The 18294-nt window shown below is 43.5% G+C and overlaps 1 protein-coding gene across 1 annotated transcript in view; it reads left to right on the top strand.

The window, feature by feature from the left end:
- Window positions 1-18294, top strand: part of LOC138262044 (receptor-type tyrosine-protein phosphatase mu-like) — a 306256-nt gene that overhangs the window by 144461 nt on the left and 143501 nt on the right. The window contains exon 8 of the mRNA XM_069211767.1: window positions 1713-1855. Within this exon, the coding sequence (XP_069067868.1) occupies window positions 1713-1855 (143 nt within the window). The remainder of the gene's footprint in view (window positions 1-1712; window positions 1856-18294) is intronic.

Here is an 18294-nt window from a genome sequence, read left to right as displayed (position 1 = left end):
GACAATACCTACGTACATCACTGATAATGACGCCTTCCCAGAATGGCACTGATAATGAAAAGCAAAACATTTCTTATAAAATATAAGCAATTGCAGAGCGCTAAAAGAAATAATGAAATACATAGGATAACACATGTTTCATGTGCCCTGTGAGAACCTAAAATGAATTCAACCCAGTGGGGCAAAGCAGTCGGTGGTGTCCGTGGAGCCATGAAGATTTCAACATTTACACTTTGTCACTTTTTTGGAAGTCGGAAATCTCCAGTGGGTTGAAGCTGCTGGCTCTAGACGACGAGGGCTCTATGAGGCAGAATACCCCTTTCGAGAGGAGCAGCTAAACATGATTTGCTGCAGTGGAGAAGAATGTAGCATCACAGTTATGCTGACCACTAAATGGATCTCTGGTGGATCAGCGAGCAGGCAGGTCCCAGTCTCCTGTCGGCTCTCAGGCCACTTTTAGTGGAAAACTATTTAAGTCTTACTTTTTAAAGTTGGTGTAGCACATTTAACATCTTTTCCAAGGGTCTGAACTGGTTGGCACTACTTGGGGGGGTTGAGGAATCACTTCAGGCAGGGTCCACCTTCAGAGTTAAAGGTTGTTGGAGCTTATTGCGTCCCTGTAGCTCAGAACAGGAAACAAGCCAACTGTAGCCACTCTGATAGTCCTGGGTTCAAGCAGCAAGGCAGGCCTCAAGCAGTGGGGTCCAAACTGGGGTGGTGTGGTGGGCAAAAAAGCGATGGACTAAACCCACATCTTTGTGACTGGGAGTGAATGTTTGCATTGTTCAGCATTCCATCCATTATCTGTTCTTTATTGCCATTTTCAGAATTGTGACTAAAAAACTTCACCATTAGAGAGGGTTTTGAATTCCAATTCTTTTGAGACCAAACATGACATTTCCACCTGTTCCCAATCAAAGGTTAGCACTTATTAGATGCAGTAAGGTAACCTAATATTATCCTATGTGAGCGGTAGGTCTCTCAGTAGTGAAACATGAATTTAGGAGTTTTTCACTTTGTTGGGTGGCACAATAGGTTCTGCAGGCCCACCAGTAGCATTTAATTTATTTACAGGCCCTGGGTGCATGTGGTAACACATTACTAGGGACTTGTAAGTAAATTAAATATGCCAATTGGATGTAAGCCAGTTGTATCATGTTGTAAAGAGTGAGCAGAAGCACTTTAGCACTGGTTAGCAGTAGTAAAGGGCACCGAGTCCTAAGTTGAGCAAAAACAAATTTGAGAAAACAGAAAGGAAGAAGACAAAAGGTTTGGGGGAAAGCCGCATACAGGCTGCTAGGTCTAACAGTGTGTGATCTACGTTTAAAAAATGTTCATATCTGCAAACTGCTGTGGGCTGATTTCAACACTGATGTCTAGTCCTGTTAGCCGATGCCAAAAGTCAGCTGAACAACAGTAGTCAATGCTGAAAGGGAGTGCCAAAACACATTCTGTATTTATGCATTGTACTTTATTGTATTATGTTTTTTGTGTATGATGTGGGGGTGGGCTAAAACTGACTATGCAAGACTTGAAAACAGCCATCATTTGGAAACTCTGCATTTTCACTTGCTCTTTATAAAATCAATTTTGAGGTCAACTTGCATTGCTATTCTACTTTGGGTCAACCTCTGATTTCTGTGTATAGACAGATTTTTAATGCTTTAAATATCATAAAACATCAAATAGCAATCTTTCTCAAACTATTGTAGGAAAGCTGAAGACCACTATCCCAGTACTTGAGCTGTTGGAGGTTATGAAAAAGTTCAAGAAGGCAGAGCTGATGGAAGAGGAGGAGCAGAACAGAAAAGAGGATACTGACACATTATCTGTTGGCCGGTATGCAGAGTACCAGGTTGGTAATCTCAGATATGAAACCTGTAATTGTGCTATCTGTAATTCGTCCAGGTCTAGGTGCCAGGAACATTCCATGAGACCACAGTGAAAACATCAGTGGTCTTTCTTTTTTACAAAAAATAATTATTAATTTATTTTCAGAAGCAAATTGCACAAGTAATTCCAAGCATGTTTTGCCAGTAACTTTAGATCATTGAAGCACAATTTGGTAATCCATTTAGTGAATAACATATTATATATTTGGTATTGCAGGTGTCCATGCCCCCACTGCCTTCATCATTCAAATCACTGTAAGCTAACAATACGCTTATCAACTATTTTAGCACTGATTTTGTTATTTAGTTTTGATTTGATCAGTCATGCTAGGCAGTGATTTAGTATTCTCCTCTTAGGTTTGGCAGAGCCTTACCTTACTCTCCTTCTTACAAAAAAATAGGCATGAAATGTGGCAGTCTAGACCCAATGCATGGTGTCAGAAGTCCCTCCCTCACTTCCCTTCAGCACCTGTCTCTTAGAGGTCCCTCTTTAAGGAACTCTAACGCAGAACCCACCATCATGACTCTATTTTAGTGATTGAACCTACGCATTGCTTTTGTCTTGCCAGACATTTCAACTGTGCTCGTTGACCATTTGCCCCTTAAATTCCACTAATAGATGGTGGCAGGTAGGAAGAATGATTCCTCAGTGCAGCCTTTCTTTTTCACAATATGTAAAACTACCCTTTACATGCCGGCCCACCTGGCCGCCTCTCTCTTCCATTAAGGAATGTTTAGTGCACTAGTTCTAGTCCATAGTAGGGAGAGGTCTGCAAATTTACAGCTACCCTTGTTTTGTAGAGAGGTATAGCATCAAGCCCAAAAGCCATTTGAACCTTATTCATTACAGTTCGTTCAACCACTGTATTGAGAATCCCTTTCATTGTTTCCCAAAACTCTGCAATAGTTCTGCATGACAGCACAAGTAATAAAAGATAACTTCTGGGTCACAATACTGTAGACAAGACACCGGTGGCAATGAGTATATCTTGCCAATCCATTTCGGGTTAAGGTATGTCCTGTTCAGTATATTAAATTGGGGCTGCATGAGTCGAGCATTCCTAGATATTCTGGGGGTTAAGTAGGTATTAAGTAGAATCTAAACACATGGTGGAGGTGGGGGGGGGCTAAAGGGCACAAGAAAAGTGGTGCTGCACTAGGTATACTACTCTGTATACGTGTTTTTGACTGTATGGAAGACGATATAGATTTGAACTTGCTGCAGGCAATGTTTGTTTTAATATCAGGGAACTCAACTGTAAAAACCTACCCAGCAGACCCTTAAACAGCCCACAAACAGTTAAAAAAAAATGGCCCACACACTAACCAGTCAGACCAGCCCCTCGGGCTCTGTCTGATTCCCCTGTAGGCCCGTCCAACCCTTGTTCCACCAGATGAAGTAGATCGTATCATCAGTTTATTCTGTAAAGTTTCAGTCAAATATTGTCTCAAGTCTACCCTTGGGTTCTTGGACAAGGAGTACACCCTTTCAAGAGGTACTAAAGACTCAGGTTTGAGAGAAATGGCACAGTCAGATTACTGAGAGGAATTAAGGTCACTTCCTTTGGCGCCTAAAAAATGTCACATCAGTATGGATTGAAGGACACTAATCAAGCTTGATTCCTTAGGTTGAACCTAGACTTATTCCTTTGGTGCCCAGAAATCTTCTTATTGTAGCAGTTCTCAAGGAACAATTGAGAAGATAGTGCAGTACGTCAGGTGCTCTAATTTACATAGGGGTTATGATGAACCAACCAGGGAATATCAAATATCATGACTTACTTTGGAGCGGTAATGATGTCAAAAGATAATACCTCTTTATAGTCACCAAATGTTAACCCACCCCCGGGTCCTGGATGCAGCTTTTCAGTAGCAGTACAGTGCAGTGATTTCCTTAACAGGATCAGAGACTAAAGGATTCCCATCCACTGTCTGAACTTGTTTGGGAGACTCCATGTTAATATAGGACATTTTTCTTTTAGCAGCCCATTTATTATCCGTATAAAGTATGCTACCACATACTGGATTTGTGCAAAGGACTCTAGCACAGAGGATTCAAAAGTGTGACCTTCAGAAAGTCCCAGCAGGACAGGAAGCAGGAACAAGGATGAATGAGAATGTTAGAACATTCTGACTAAGTGGATTTGAAAGTCTTTTGTCCTTACCCCTTTCACTAAGGACAGATCTTGGCCTTTCTTTGGGGTGGATTTTACAGGAAAAGACTAGATGTTCTAAAGAACTGCAGTCCATACACAGCCTGTTGGTGTTCTCCTTCAGGCAAGTCTAAAGTGCATTATTTTTTTGCTGGGCTTTGACAAAGTTGCTGCTCACACTAGGAAGAGTTGAACAGCATGTACCGATAAGAATGAGGCAGAGGTGGAAAAAACAACCAGAAACACAACACTGCAGGAGAAGCTTGAAGAATAATAGAAGTAGGTAAACTGGAGCTGGTGAATTGGAGCAGAGGACTGCAGCAGATGGCTGGAGCAGAATCCAAGGATCGAGCCAGGAAGGAACTAGGGAGCGAAGCACATGATGAAACAAACTTCTGAAGTGTTTTAGTACAAGGATGTTGAAGGAAACCCTTCCTTTTGTAGGTGACTATAAATTGGTTTGGGGGGGTGGAAGACCCACTGAGGCAACAACTGCAATCCTGTCAGGGTGGAGCACAAAAATCACTCAGTTAACCTGTGCTTACCCTTCTAGTAGCTTGGCAAAAAAGCAATCAGGATTAACTTGGAGGCAATGTGTAAAGTATTTATGCAGCACACAACCAGTAATAACATGAAAACAAAACACACCAAATATCCAAGATCATTGGCTTAATAGTGACAGAAGTGAGTCCAGCACAGAGTCCGAATTATTGACTGATTTTTCTAACAGAGAGCGTATCGAGGACAAGATTCTCTCTAGGCAGTGTAGAGAATCAGTGAGCTGAACATAGTTGCCAGGCAGGTTACACAATGAATGTTGTCTCAAGCACAATTCTGGGTACCGGACACCCAATAGTTAGTAGAAACATTCTCAATGGGAGTGTTACTGAAAAGCTGCATCCTGGGAGTGCCCACCATGTTTTCCTCTGGCCGATAGGTTAATGAGTGATCTGAAATTACTCTCTGGCATTGATTTTGACTTATCTCGATATCCAGGAAAGAGAGAGTAAAGTAATCTTAAATAAATTATTTCCAGAGTTTTTACTTTCATGTGATCCATGCACCCTTCCAGGTTATCGGGTGCAGCGACTTACAGGCACCGAGGGTAGGTTTGGATTCTCGTGGCATTTCTGGAATTGACTCTGCCAGGCCAACCTATTAGTTCCAACATCCTTTTGAGTAGAAACTGTTGTAACTGTATTAACACTTTTCAAAGCATTCACATGCAGGAATGATTTCTCAAAGGGCTGGCTTTTCTCTCTTTACAAGCATGTGAATAGACCAGTCTCACAGAGTGAAGTTTCTTGCCCATCATGGATGTTCCTTCCCTGTCAGGGGAGCTACTTTATTAGTAGAAGCTGGCAATAGCTGTTTAAGTTTGCTAAAGAGACCGCAAGCTGCCCACAGGCTTCCAGGCAAGCTTTGCAAGAACACATCAGGCACATATCATTCTCTATGCCCCTCTCCCTCCACAATAGCAGCTGAGGCCCTTACCTAAGTATGTTCATAGCCTCCACATCCAAGATACGGACCGTGGAAAGAAGAGGGCAGAAAGCAGTACCATTCAGGAGACAAAGGGCATAACTATACTAGTATCTGATGTGGTAGGGCCACCCGGGCCACTTACTTGGGTTCAAGCAGCCACAGATGCTCCCGTGAAGGGTGAATCAAGGGCTTCTAGTTTCCAGCTGTGTTTATGGTAGAGATACATAATAGACATAGTCTATTCCTCAACATACTAGACACGGTGAGAACAATAAAAGAGGGCTCCCAGTGAGTTCAAATACGATGCTTTCCAAATGACACCACTGCACTTCACCACCCAACCTCACTCACTAGTGCTCACTGGTGCTGTTACTTCCTCTGACATTCCATGTGGTTCTGTGTTGTGTGGCCATATTTATGAAAGAAGGGGAAGGAGGCTGTGTCTTAACTAGGTTCAAGTGTGTGGGAGCACACAGTGAGGAGCAAACCACACCATGGACCTAACCAGGCTGCTTCTGCTCTTTGCGATTAAGACCCTTGGGAAGAGCGCTAAAGCTCCCTCCTAAGTCCCCTTGAGCTAGTTGAGGTCAAAAGAGGAGGAGATTGTTGCTGCCTCAACTCGCCTTGTGCCCTGAAGAATTGTCTCCACTAGGTCAGTAATTGCCTCTTCTCCACCACACCTGCAACTGCACTCCACCCACCTTTCATCTCCACTGCACTCCTCTCGCCACCATCAGTGCTGGGGGGTGCAAACTGGCAGGTGGCCAGGCACTGGCATTTCGGGCTTGCCGGGAAAGTACTTTCTGAGCTGCCTCCCCTGGGAGCACCACAGAACAGCTGTGTCAATACGGGCAAGAGTACTATGCCGGAGGGGAGTCATTGGCATGGAGTCATGAAGACAGGCTCTGAGGTCCTCCCCCTGGTCTGTGGCTCCCAGTTGCACAATGAACAAAAGATCCATATCAGAAAAGGCTATCTCCCCCTGCTCCTAATGAGGGAAAATAGGCATGGCCCTAGGCTTGAGGCTTCTCAATCAGACTCCTGTATAAGTAAATCTCAGGGTGAGGTTTCCATACCTGATCAACGCTATAAGGATTTGAGCACAGAGGGTGGCCTTCCTCAATGTAGGAAAAGGAATAATGAGAGACAGAGGCGGTCATTATGAACAACGGCAGTTTGGCCCGCCATGCCGGTGTTGGGGGGTGAAACCAGCAGCCGGCCTGGTGGCCCAAACCGCCACATAATGAACCAGCGAGGGCTGCCATCGGCAGCCCTCACTCACCGCCAGGCTTCCTCCGTCAGGCAGCCTGGCAGCGGGCAGAAACATTATCCGACAGGGCAGCGGTGCTACCCCTCGGATAATGTTTCCTCAGCCTCAGGCCTTTCCCTGGTGGGTTTCCCCGCCAGGGAAAGGCTGGCGGAAGTGGAGCACCGGGGCACCCCTGGGGACCCCTGCACTGCCCATGCACTTGGCACTTGGCATGGGCAGTGCAGGGGCCCCGGTGCAGTGCCCTGTCGCGGCAGTGATCTGCGTGATGGATGCAGCTGCACCCGCCGCCAGAGGCATTGGCTGCAGCTCCATGGGGAGCCGTCGTCAGTGTTCCGGCCAGGCCTTCCTGTGGGCCGGTGGGGATCCGGGGACACTGACGGTCAGTGTTTTGACCGCCAGCATGAACACAGCGGTTGTTACAGCCGTGTTCATTATGAGGGCCAGAGTCCTTTGGAGGATAAACAGATTTTCTCTCTCCAGAATCTGTTTGAACCAAAACCTACAGAAGAATCAACTCCCCCTGCCTCTCCCGCTTCTGAGTGTAAAACAAATAAATTATTTCCTGTGTTTCAAAATAAAGTGTCAGCAGCATTGCCAAGCCTCACAAGGAAGGAATGCAAGAAAAACAACAAAGACTGTAAACAAAAAACCTCAAGGAGGAGGAAACAGCATAGAATTTCTATTTCTAAAAAAAAACAGGAATCCGCTTTGACCCAAAGTCTGCCTTAGGTGCAACAGATGAGAGTGGAGAGAGTGTTTCAAAAGAGGAAATTGTCAGAACATCCCTCTCCCAAATGCCTTCAGAACCTGCTCCAAACATTCAGTCTGAGGAAGTTTTAGTGACTTCAATCATGATCCTCCCACAAGAGGCACCTACCTATTCCTTGAACCCTCATGCTAAGATGTTCTCTTCTAAAGTTGGAGATAATGTTGTCTATAATTATGATAAGATAGGGTTAGTTGGGGATAAGGTCTACTATAATCCATTGAATGTGCCTTTGATATTGGAATTTGCTATTTGTTACCATGAATTTCGTTTGAATAGGTCTTTTATATTGGACTGTCTTGCAGATATACCAAAGTTTCATAGAGTTCAAAGCAGTGATCTCTCTCTGGACCAAATTGCAAATCAAGGGGCATACTGCAGGACTGGAGTAATCTTTCATTCTAAAGTGGTGTCTAAACTTATATTACTGAATAATGATAAGCAGTGTTGTTGCAGTATTCATATTATTCACTTACTAAAAGAGACGGATGTTGGAATCCTCCTGAAAAGACCTTTGGGTGAGGAGAATCATCCACTAGATTCCATCCTCTTAGGCTTCCTGCCAACTGAAAAATTTGAGACCATATTTATGAAAAAGGTCACCTTGCTGCACTGCTTCACTAGGAAAAGGCACAAATGTGCTGCAATTAAGGCAATACTACACATTCCTGTCCTTTCCCCTGTGCTTGCGCACAATGGGCTATCTAGAACCAACCCAGGCATTTTAGCACCATGGTGCAAGGGTCCCTGCGTTGCATTCAGGATTTTTTTTGTGCAGGAAGGGGCACCTGTCTCGAGAGGTCTTTTCCTCTTTCTATGTGTTCTGTAGAATGCAGCAAACAGAGAAAAAGAAGAAAAGAAAGATATTTTTTCTTATTACTCCTCTCCTGGGGAGGCTTCTCTTTTTGGCACATTCCCAGATTTACTTGTTCTTGTAACTCTGTGAATGCATCTGTTAGAAACTGGGTCCTTTAGGCAGAGGTATGCATCCTGTCCAAGTAGAGACCACAATCCTAGTCAGGTAGGTCACAACACAACCTAAATTATCCTTTGCTCACCTTCCGGTAGCTTGGCACAGAGCAGGCAGCCTTAAAAGGCAGTGTGTAAAGTATTTGTGAAGTAAGTTATACAGTAACACAGTGAAAACACCACGAAAAGTACTCCACACCAGTTTAGGAAAATAGATATTATTTATCTGAATAAAACAAGACCAAAACAATAAGAATCCATTATGCACAAGTGAAGATATCACATTTTAGAATTTTAGGAAAGTCTTAATCGATAGGAATCAATGGCTGTATCTTTTTAGCACAGAGTGCCTGGGATGCCTCACAAATAACGACACAGAGCGCCAAAGAGGAGGTGATGTGTCAGCTGCTGCGTCGATTCTGCAGGCGATGCATTGATTTTTGCAGGCAATGCATCAATTTTCTGATGCAGTGGATTTTCTCTTTCTGGTGAAGTCTTTGATGGCCCGAGACTTCTTAACAGGAGACAAGCTCAGTCCAAGCTCTGGCACATCACTTGTGGGGGAAGACAGAGTTCTTCCAGCAGAGTCAGAGAGCAGAAGGCAGCAGGGCACCCAGCAGGAGAGCAGTCCTTCCAGAAAAGCAGTCCAGATGAGTCCTTTAGGCAGCACGTCAGTCCTTCTGACCGAGTCCAGTTGTAGGTCCAGAAGTGTCTGACTTGAGGTGGGGTCAGAGACCCGGGATATATACCCAAATATGCCTTTCAAGTGGGAGAAACAACTTCAAAGAGTGGTTTTAAAGTGCACCAGTTCCCTGTCTGCCAGGAGAGCTGTGGGGGGTTATCAATCCTTTGTGTAGGGTCAGCTCACCAGCCTTTGAAGTGTAAGTGACAGCCGCTCCACCCTTCCTGTCCAGGAAGACCCATCAGTATGCAGATGAAAGCAGATGCAGCTGAGTGCTTTGTGTTTATGGCTGTCTGGGTGTAATGCACAAGGGGAGCTTTCTTCCAACACAGACGAGACATAAATTGGAGGCAGTCTGTAAGGCACAGAGAGCAGTAGGTGCAAAATAAAGCATAGTTTCTAAAAGTGGCATTTCTAAAATAGTAATGTTAAATCCAACCTCACCAGAAGCCAGGATGATTCCTCACTACCATTCCAACCATACCAAACATGACAATGCCACTCCTTTCAGATCAGAAATTACTACTTAAAAGTATATAAGGGAATTCCCAATGGTGACCTATGAGAGGAGCAGGCTTCATAATAGTGAAAAAGGACTTTAGGAGTTTTTCACTACCAGGACATGTAAAATTACAAGTCCTGCCTTTTACTTACATAGTACCCTGCCCTATGAGATACCTAGGGCCTACCTTTTGGGTGACCTATATGTAATAAAAGGGGTGTTTAAGGCTTGACAAGTAGTTTCAAATGCAAAGTCGAAGTGTCAGTGCAACTGCACACACAGGCCTTGCAATGGCAGGGGCTACTTATGTTGGTGGCAAAATCAGGCCCACTAGTAGGATTTAATTTACAGGCCCTAGGCAAGTGTAGTGCACTTTACTACGGACTTACAAGTAAATGAAATATTCCAACTGGGTATGGGCCAATGTTACCATATATAGAGAGCACACGCACATTAGCACTGGTTAGCAGTGGTAAAGTGCCCAGAGTCACAAAGCCAACAAAAACAAGGTCATTAAAAAGAGAAGAAGGAAGGCAAAAAGTTTGGGTGGCCCTTCAGAGAGGGCCATTTTCAAACAGCATCAAAATCCATGGATGTTGAATGGGAACACCCATGCAGCACCCATGAAAACGCCTCCCTGAAGCAGAGCAATGCAATGCACATTTATCAGATTTATGAAGCCACACAGGGCCACGCAAGGCGGGCATATATGGCTTCATAAATCTCATTTTTCATTTGCATCACTCTTGCCCCACATTTTGTGGTACAATAATTGCCCTACGGGGCTCATAATTATTGTCCTAAATAAGTTGCAGGTCTCCTTTGTAAAAAGGGGTAGGAGGGTTTCCGTGTTCGAGAAAGAGAAGAGGAATGCCCTGGTCTCAGATGATGAAGTGTGGAGCTGGATTTGAGTTGTAGGAGTCCTTAATTGTAAGTAGGAAAAGTACCTAGTAATAAAATTTAACTGGCTTCTTGGAATGCAGCTTTGTTACTGATGAATAGTAATAAAACAATGTTTCTGAACAGCTTGGAGGCTGACATAATATGCATTCAAAAAACCTGGCTTACAAATGATTGGACCTTAGAAAGATACTTTGTTTTAAGCTGCCCTGCAACCCTTTCTAGGAGGGGCCATGCAAAAGGAGGTGTTGCAATACTGCTGACTAGCAACTATAGTTGGACATTTAATGAATTTGCACAAAACTCAAAATAAACCTAAGCAGTAAAATTCTTTCTTAAAGGGGAACAAGAAAGTAATGAATCATTCTTGGTGGCAAGAAAGTAATGAATCATTCTTGGTGGTTAATGTCTACATTCCCCCCGATACTACTTATGGTCAATTGGTAACTGACATGTTTTCCTTTATCTCTAATATCATGAAGAGAGACTTGTATACTTGTAGTATTAGTAGGTGACCTAAATGTCCAATCATGCAATAAGGTCATTCGCAAATGTCAGTTTTAAGGAACAATGAATTCTTAATAGTACATGGAACAATAGAGAACAATACTCCTTCCAATTTTACACATAAAGCTTCTTCTAGCTGCTCTGTTATCAATTATAGTCTTAGAGCCTGCCGTAGTGGTCAATGTCGGCAATTAAAGGCCATTAAAGGCCTGCTCCAACGTTAAAGACTAGAGCCAAAGCGAGGGCCTTCAACAAGGGAACGGGACTTTAATTGCCAGTATAGCCCAGCTATGAAGGGCAATAGGGTTATTAGAACATTCTGTCACTAGAGGGCAGAATGTTCTAATAAATAAAACAGTCCTCACAGAGCCTGAGGAGATTAAAATACCTTCGGGCTCCGAGGGACCTTTGTTCAAAGCAACAGCTGAACATTTGAATGCTGACGCTCCGGGCTTTTACCAGCCAGTAAAAGCCCAGAGCACTCCATTGTCTCAAGCGGAGCTTCCAACATTCCAGTGTTCTAATATGTGATCATTCCATTTTCAACATTCCATATGTTTTTTACATGAATGTTTCTGATAATCTCTATAGTGACCATAAGTTGCTTTCCTGTATGATTGAGGTTTTTCCAACAGAAGTAGGACCCTGGAATTTCAAAGACTTAACAGTGGTGTTTGAGAGATCAAATGGTAAAACCCATTGGAATTCCAAGTCATCCGGTAAGGTAAATTTTTTTTTACTAAACCACGGAAACAACATGCAAATTCTGCTCACCGCCTGTAAAATAAACAATTCAGTATCCTCTAGGAGACTGTATCCTAACCCTGTGCCCTATATAAAAAGGGAGATAAATAGTTTAGTGAGGGCCCATAATGTCCTCTTGTCTACAGAGTGAGGTAAATTAATTCATCTCCTGAAAAGTAGAAGGGATCAGCCGAAATTATCCCCAAAAAAGGAGAAGGACGATCATTGATGGTTTTAGCTAAAAGAAGCAGCCTTTCCCAGAGATGTGAAGAGATACTGGGAACTTATCCCCAATAGTTGTAAAATCCCTCCCAATTCTGATAAAGGGAGTAGGATGGAGAGCTTATTTAGGGGAGCTGTACTCAACCAATGCTGGTGCAGAGTGGTCTTATAGTCCCTCCACTGACAATAACCTCTCTCTCTCAGCATACTATACCCCTACTATGAAAGAGATCAAGGGTATGATTATGGAAATGAGGTCGCCTGGGGCAGTGGGGCTGGATGAGATCCCCATCACCGTTATTAAATGGGAGTCTTCTCTTTGGGGTGCATATCTGACTCTCCTTTTTGCCTAGCGTTATCAACACGTAGTTACACCCCCTCCTGGTCCAGAGGCATCTTGTTACCATTACATAAAAAGGGGCCCAAAGATCTCCCCTGTAATTATGGTCAACTAGTCTTGTTGGACGCGGTAGGAAAAATATTTACTAGGAGTATCCTGGAACATCTCAGTGAGTGGGTTGAAGAGGAAAAGACTCTCCCTCTGGAACTAAGTAGTTTTAGGAAGAAACATACACTCAATAGGATTTTCATATTGGCGCTAAAGCAGAAAAGTACGTTTCCATTCATGGGCTTACGGCATGTGTGTCATTCATAGACTTTTCCACAGTGTGGAAAAAAAATTATGAAGCTAGGAATGCCCGAGACACTCCTCTCTTTAGTAATTGCTTTCCACTGTTCCACTTGGTGTCAGGTATTTCTGGCCGGGCATCGGGTATGGTCTTCCATAATTCCAAACAAAAACATTTTGAAAAAGGGCTGCCTGTTGGCTCCACTACTTTTTTCGTGGTACAGTTCAGGCCTCCCTGACATTCTACCAACTAGCAAGGGGCATGCCCCTAGGATATGCGGTCATCCCTTTTCCTGCTTGATGTACACGGATGATCTTGCAATCCTGGATCTAACCGGCAAGGGATTGAATAATAGGTTGGCTTCCTTACAGCAGTGCGCCATCCTTCACTCTTTGAAGATTAACATCTCAAAAATTAAGGTATTGACCTTAAAAAATACGAAAGCCAGCCTGGACGATCAGTAATTATGTTTGGGTTTCAGGACCGGAGAAGTTGCCGGTAGTAAATTCATATCCCTACCTGGGGAAAATTGTAACAGGTAGTACATTTGAAAAGGTACACATTGATCACTGTCCCAGCTAAGGCTTCCGAACATGCCAGTGGGATGTGAGCTTTTTATAAAATCGGTCGGAGGCATTTTCTTCATTTGTTATCAGACAAAAGTTCCTCCGACATCATTATATGCCATTGAATCGATTAATATGTTGAAATGGTATTTCTTAAAGAAAATGGAAGGGCAATTTTGTTGGAAACTTTGCAACTTTACCTCATCTGTTCTGGTGCCTGCCTTAAGGTTAGAATTCGGCTTAGTAAGTTGCAATATGCAAGGGCTGACTAGTTTGATTCGGTTGGGCTCTCAGTTTAAAAAGAGTAAAGAGTGCTCTCTGAGTGGCATTTTGCACACTGACATTTTTGGCTCTGTTCAGAACTAGTCCTTGCACTAAACCAATCCAATCTACAGGAAGCTACACTGGAATCTCTCCCACACACCCAACTTAAACGTTTCCTAAAGAATGCCTCCAGTCTTATTAGTCAACGAATGGACACAATAATGTCTGTCTAAGGAAAAGTGTGAGGTGGTGATCTCTTCCTGCCACTCTAAGGTTGCTCAGAGTTACCTGTCTTGGAATTTGGAGCTTGTTCTTTGCCGTTTTGGACATTATTACAAATGAACTTTTTTAGAAATGGGGTCTCTGGTTGGCAGTCAGTTTGCACTATGTCCAAGCAGGGACCCCTATTCTAGTCAGGGCAATTGAGATACACACTTAGATAACCCCTGCTCGCCCTCTTGGAAGCTTGGTACAAGCAGTCAGACTTATCTCAAAGGCAATGTATAAAGTATTTGTACCACAACACACAGTGATACAGTGAAAACACTACAAAATGGACACCACACCAGTTTAGAAAAATAGGGAATATTTATCTAAATCATTCAAGATCAAAACGACAAAAATGCAACTTACACAAGTCAAGATATGAATTTTCAAAGTAAAAAGAGTCTTACTCCATAGAAAACAGTGGAAACGTTGATGCTACAGAAAGTAACTGATTTGCGTAAAAAATAAAGCTGCACGTGCATAGGAAAAGTCAGTGATCCATTGATTCCTTACTCGCCGGTCGGGTAGGCGCTGCGTAGTTTTCCTCTCCCGCAAGAGAGCGATGTGTCGAATTACAGACAGGGCACCTCGTTTCTGCGCAGGGTTATGATGACTTTGACCCCCAGTGACAATGCGTGAGAAATACGGTTGCACGGTGTTGGAAAACAGCACTGCATGGGGTTAGCATCATTATAAGCAGCCGCAAGCGGGTGTTGTTTTGTTTCTCCAGCCGCGATGCTTCAATCTTCCAGCCGTGCTGCAGGTAGAGCATCGATTTCAGCCACGAAGCGGGTAGCACTTTGTTTTTCAGCCACGTTTAAGGTGGTCTGTTGCAGTTTTCCCCTCACGGTGTTCTGTGCGTGGATGTCAGTCCTTATTCTGCCATCTTCAACACTCAAGGGTTTAGGGACTGGACTGGGCACGACTTGGCAGGGCAGGAGTCTCAGCAGAGAGTCCAGGTGCTGGCAGAGGACAACTTTAATGGCCCTGAGACTTCAAAACAGGAAGCAAGCTCAATCCAAGCCCTTGGAGATTGTTCTCAAGCAGGAATATACCACAAAGTCCAGTCTTTGTCACCTTTCACAGGCAGGAGCAGCAACTGCAGGATAGCCCAGCAAAGCACAGACAGGGGCAGCACTCCTCCTCAGCTCTTCTCCTTGGCAGAGGTTCCTCTTGAATCCAGAAGTGATCTTGAATTAATCTCAAGCCTGGGGTTTTGGGTCCACTACTTATACCCCTTTCTGCCTTTGAAGTGGGCAAACTTCAAAGGAAAGCCTCTGTTGTTCACAAGATCCTGTCTGGCCCCAGGCACACACCAGGGGGTTAGAGACTGCATTCTGTGAGGACAGGCACAGCCCATTCAGGTGTAAGTGACCACTCCTCCCTCCACTCTGGCTGAGATTGCTCATCAGGATATGCAGGATACACTCCAACCCTTTGTGTCACTGTCTAGAGGGAGCTCACCACAGACAGCCCAACTGCCCGACTCACCCAGAGATGGAATATACAAGCAGGCAGAGCCACAGAATGGTTTAAGGAAGAAAACGCCTACTTTCTAAAAGTGGCATTTTGAATCTAACAATCTACAAACCACCTTCACTAAAATATGTATTTTTAAATTGTGAGTTCAGAGACCACCAAACTCCACATCTCTGTCTACTCTCAAAGGGAAACTGCACTTTAAGGACATTTAAAGGCAGCCCCCATGTTAACCTATGAGAGAGAAAGGCCTTGAAACAGTGAAAACCAAATTTGGCAGTATTTCATTGTTAGGACATGTAAAACACACCAGTACATGTCCCACCTTTAACATAAACTGTACTCTGCCCCGGGGGATACCTAGGGCCTACCTTAGGGGTGCCTTACATGTATAAAAAGGGAAGGTTTGGGTCTGGCAAGTGGGTACACTTGCCAGGGCGAATTATCAGTTTCAAACTGCACACACAGACACTGCATTGGCAGGTCTGGGTCATGTTTTACAGGGCTACTCATGTGGGTGGCACAATCAGTGCTGCAGGCCCACTAGTCGCTTTTGATTTACAGGCACTAGACACCTCTAGTGCACTTTCCTAGGGACTTACTAGTAAATCAAATATGCCAATCATGGAAAAGCCAATTACACATACAATTTACACAGGGAGCACTTGCACTTTAACACTGGTCAGCAGTGGTAAGGTGCCCAGAGTACCAAAAACAGTAAAAACAGAGTCCAAAACACAGTCAATACATGAGAAGCAGAGGCAAAAAAGACAGGGTAGACCACGCCAAGGAGGCCAGGTCTAACAAACTTGCTCAGCCTAAGGGGCATTTTTAAGAGCCCCTAGCCCCACAGGAGCATCACTTTTAGCGACACTCGACTGGCGCTATGCACTGCACCGTATTTACAAGGCGGCGTTAAGCCACTTTTTGTAAATACAGCCCCTTCACACGCAGCACTTTGCATGGAAGGGGCGTGAAATGGTTGTTGCTGTGGGCGTGCCACAGCAACACCCATTGCATTTTGACGCTGCCCCAGATTTATGAGTTTTTGTAAACCTGAGGCAGCGCGAAAATTTAACGCCACCCCAGGGGTGGCCTTAGCAGCATGCAACGAGGAGATATGCTATCATTTCTCCTCGTTTTTTGCTCTTTCTATGTGTGCTGCATTTTGCAGCACACATAGAAAGAGCAAATCGCCATTTAAGATTGTTTTTGTGCAGGAAGGTTTTCCTTCCTGCACAAAAACAATCTTCTCCTCAAAGCACCCATCCTTGCACAATGGTGAAAAGATTGCTGCATTGGTGCACAGCAGCAAATTCAGTGCCGGCGCAGGGAGCAACACAGGGGTGCGCCGTATTCTATTTAATACAACACAACCCTGTGTTGTGAAAATGATGGTGTGTGATGCTGGCCTAAAATGTGCCTACGGCAAATTGGTTCCTCTCCGGAGATAAACGGAAAGTGTGCAAATGTACAACACGGATATACAGGATTTTAATTTAATCGTGCTTTTTGTTTGCCGCACAATGACTCTTCTGCTTCACCCCACCGCATTTTAAGGCTAATGTTTTTAAAGTATAATATTATCAGTTGTGGTGGCCTGAGAATTTCTCTATTACCCCAAAGAATGGAGGCTATTTGTGCAAACGTTTCTAAGTTTTTTAAATGTTTGTTAAAAGTATATTAATGTGATTGATGCCTGTCGCTATTTTTGGTTTTATGTGGACCCCTTTTGAGTTCCAGAATATAAATGAAGAATTTGAAACACAACACAAGAAAAATCCCAAACCACTTAAGAAAAATAGATTAAATGTTAATAAATAAAATGATATCAGAATGACAAAAATCCAAACAGTAGAACAGGATGTATCCAGTTTAAAAGTTTGGAGTGAAGATAGCACATGAAAGCAGAAAACTTGTGTGTGGTTGACTATACACTATGGCATTATTGAAAAGCACGTTTTACATTGGTGAGTGGGATTAAGTATGAACTTTGGAGTTCTACAAATGTCTACTTATTCTTAAGGACCATTCAGGCACTCCTGTGTTCTCATTGTGATTCTTAGCTGAAGTGTTTGTTTATTGAATCAAAGTTTTTATTTTTAAATCTATTCTCGTCAATCTTATTGGTCAATTTTAATTCATATATGAATATAGGAACTCGTTATTTGGGCAGTCTTCTTTCTGCGGTGCTATACCTATGGTTGTATGGTTAGCCCCTGTTGGTAAAAGTACAATCGATTCATTCAAAACACGATGGTATGAAACGCAGGCAGGAGTAATCACTGTAGTAAAGGTTAGTTCAAACATCGCTTCTATCATGGAGTCCCCGCGAGGGACACCGATGCCCCGGTATGACTCCTGATGAAGCTGAAATGAAGGTTTTACATTTATTAGCGCTTAAACGTAGTGTGAAATAATCATGTGTGACTTTAACCGAACTAATAAAGATTGTACGGGGACAAAATGTGCCCTCAGAGTAGTTTGCCAACATTATAAGCGTGCTTTATATAACGTGATGTATTAGAAGTGCACTAATCCGACATAATCGTAAACGTGTGCTATGATTTGCTTGTTTGAAATGTTTTAGCTTAGCATAACTTTAGTGGAGGCTTCGGCCTAGTTGCCTGGTCTCACGATTTAGATGCTCGTATTTTTCCAATGTGCTAATAAACGTGTATTTCTGCTTGAAGCTGTACTTTTCCACTGAGATCGTTCACATGCTTATCTTAAGGTTTTGTGCCAGCCTAGCATTTTTCTCTTTGCTCCAAGGTCAATCTGCAGGTGCGGACAATGGAAGCTCTGAAAGTGAGTTAATTGGTATAAAATGTTGCAACTTGCGTACCCGTCTCCAAGGATAATGTATGCTTAAGTAAAAGCTTGAGAACTGTTGTTTTTGATTGGACAATTTGAAGCCAACCTATGAACCCTCCAATGGAAGACCCTACTGGATTTGAACTGTTGTCTATTTAAACCAGGTGCACGAGAAGAAAGTAG

Source organism: Pleurodeles waltl, chromosome 1_1 (assembly GCF_031143425.1).
Source record: "Pleurodeles waltl isolate 20211129_DDA chromosome 1_1, aPleWal1.hap1.20221129, whole genome shotgun sequence".
NCBI classification, from domain to species: domain Eukaryota; kingdom Metazoa; phylum Chordata; class Amphibia; order Caudata; family Salamandridae; genus Pleurodeles; species Pleurodeles waltl.
This window is presented reverse-complemented; position numbering and strand designations above follow the sequence as displayed.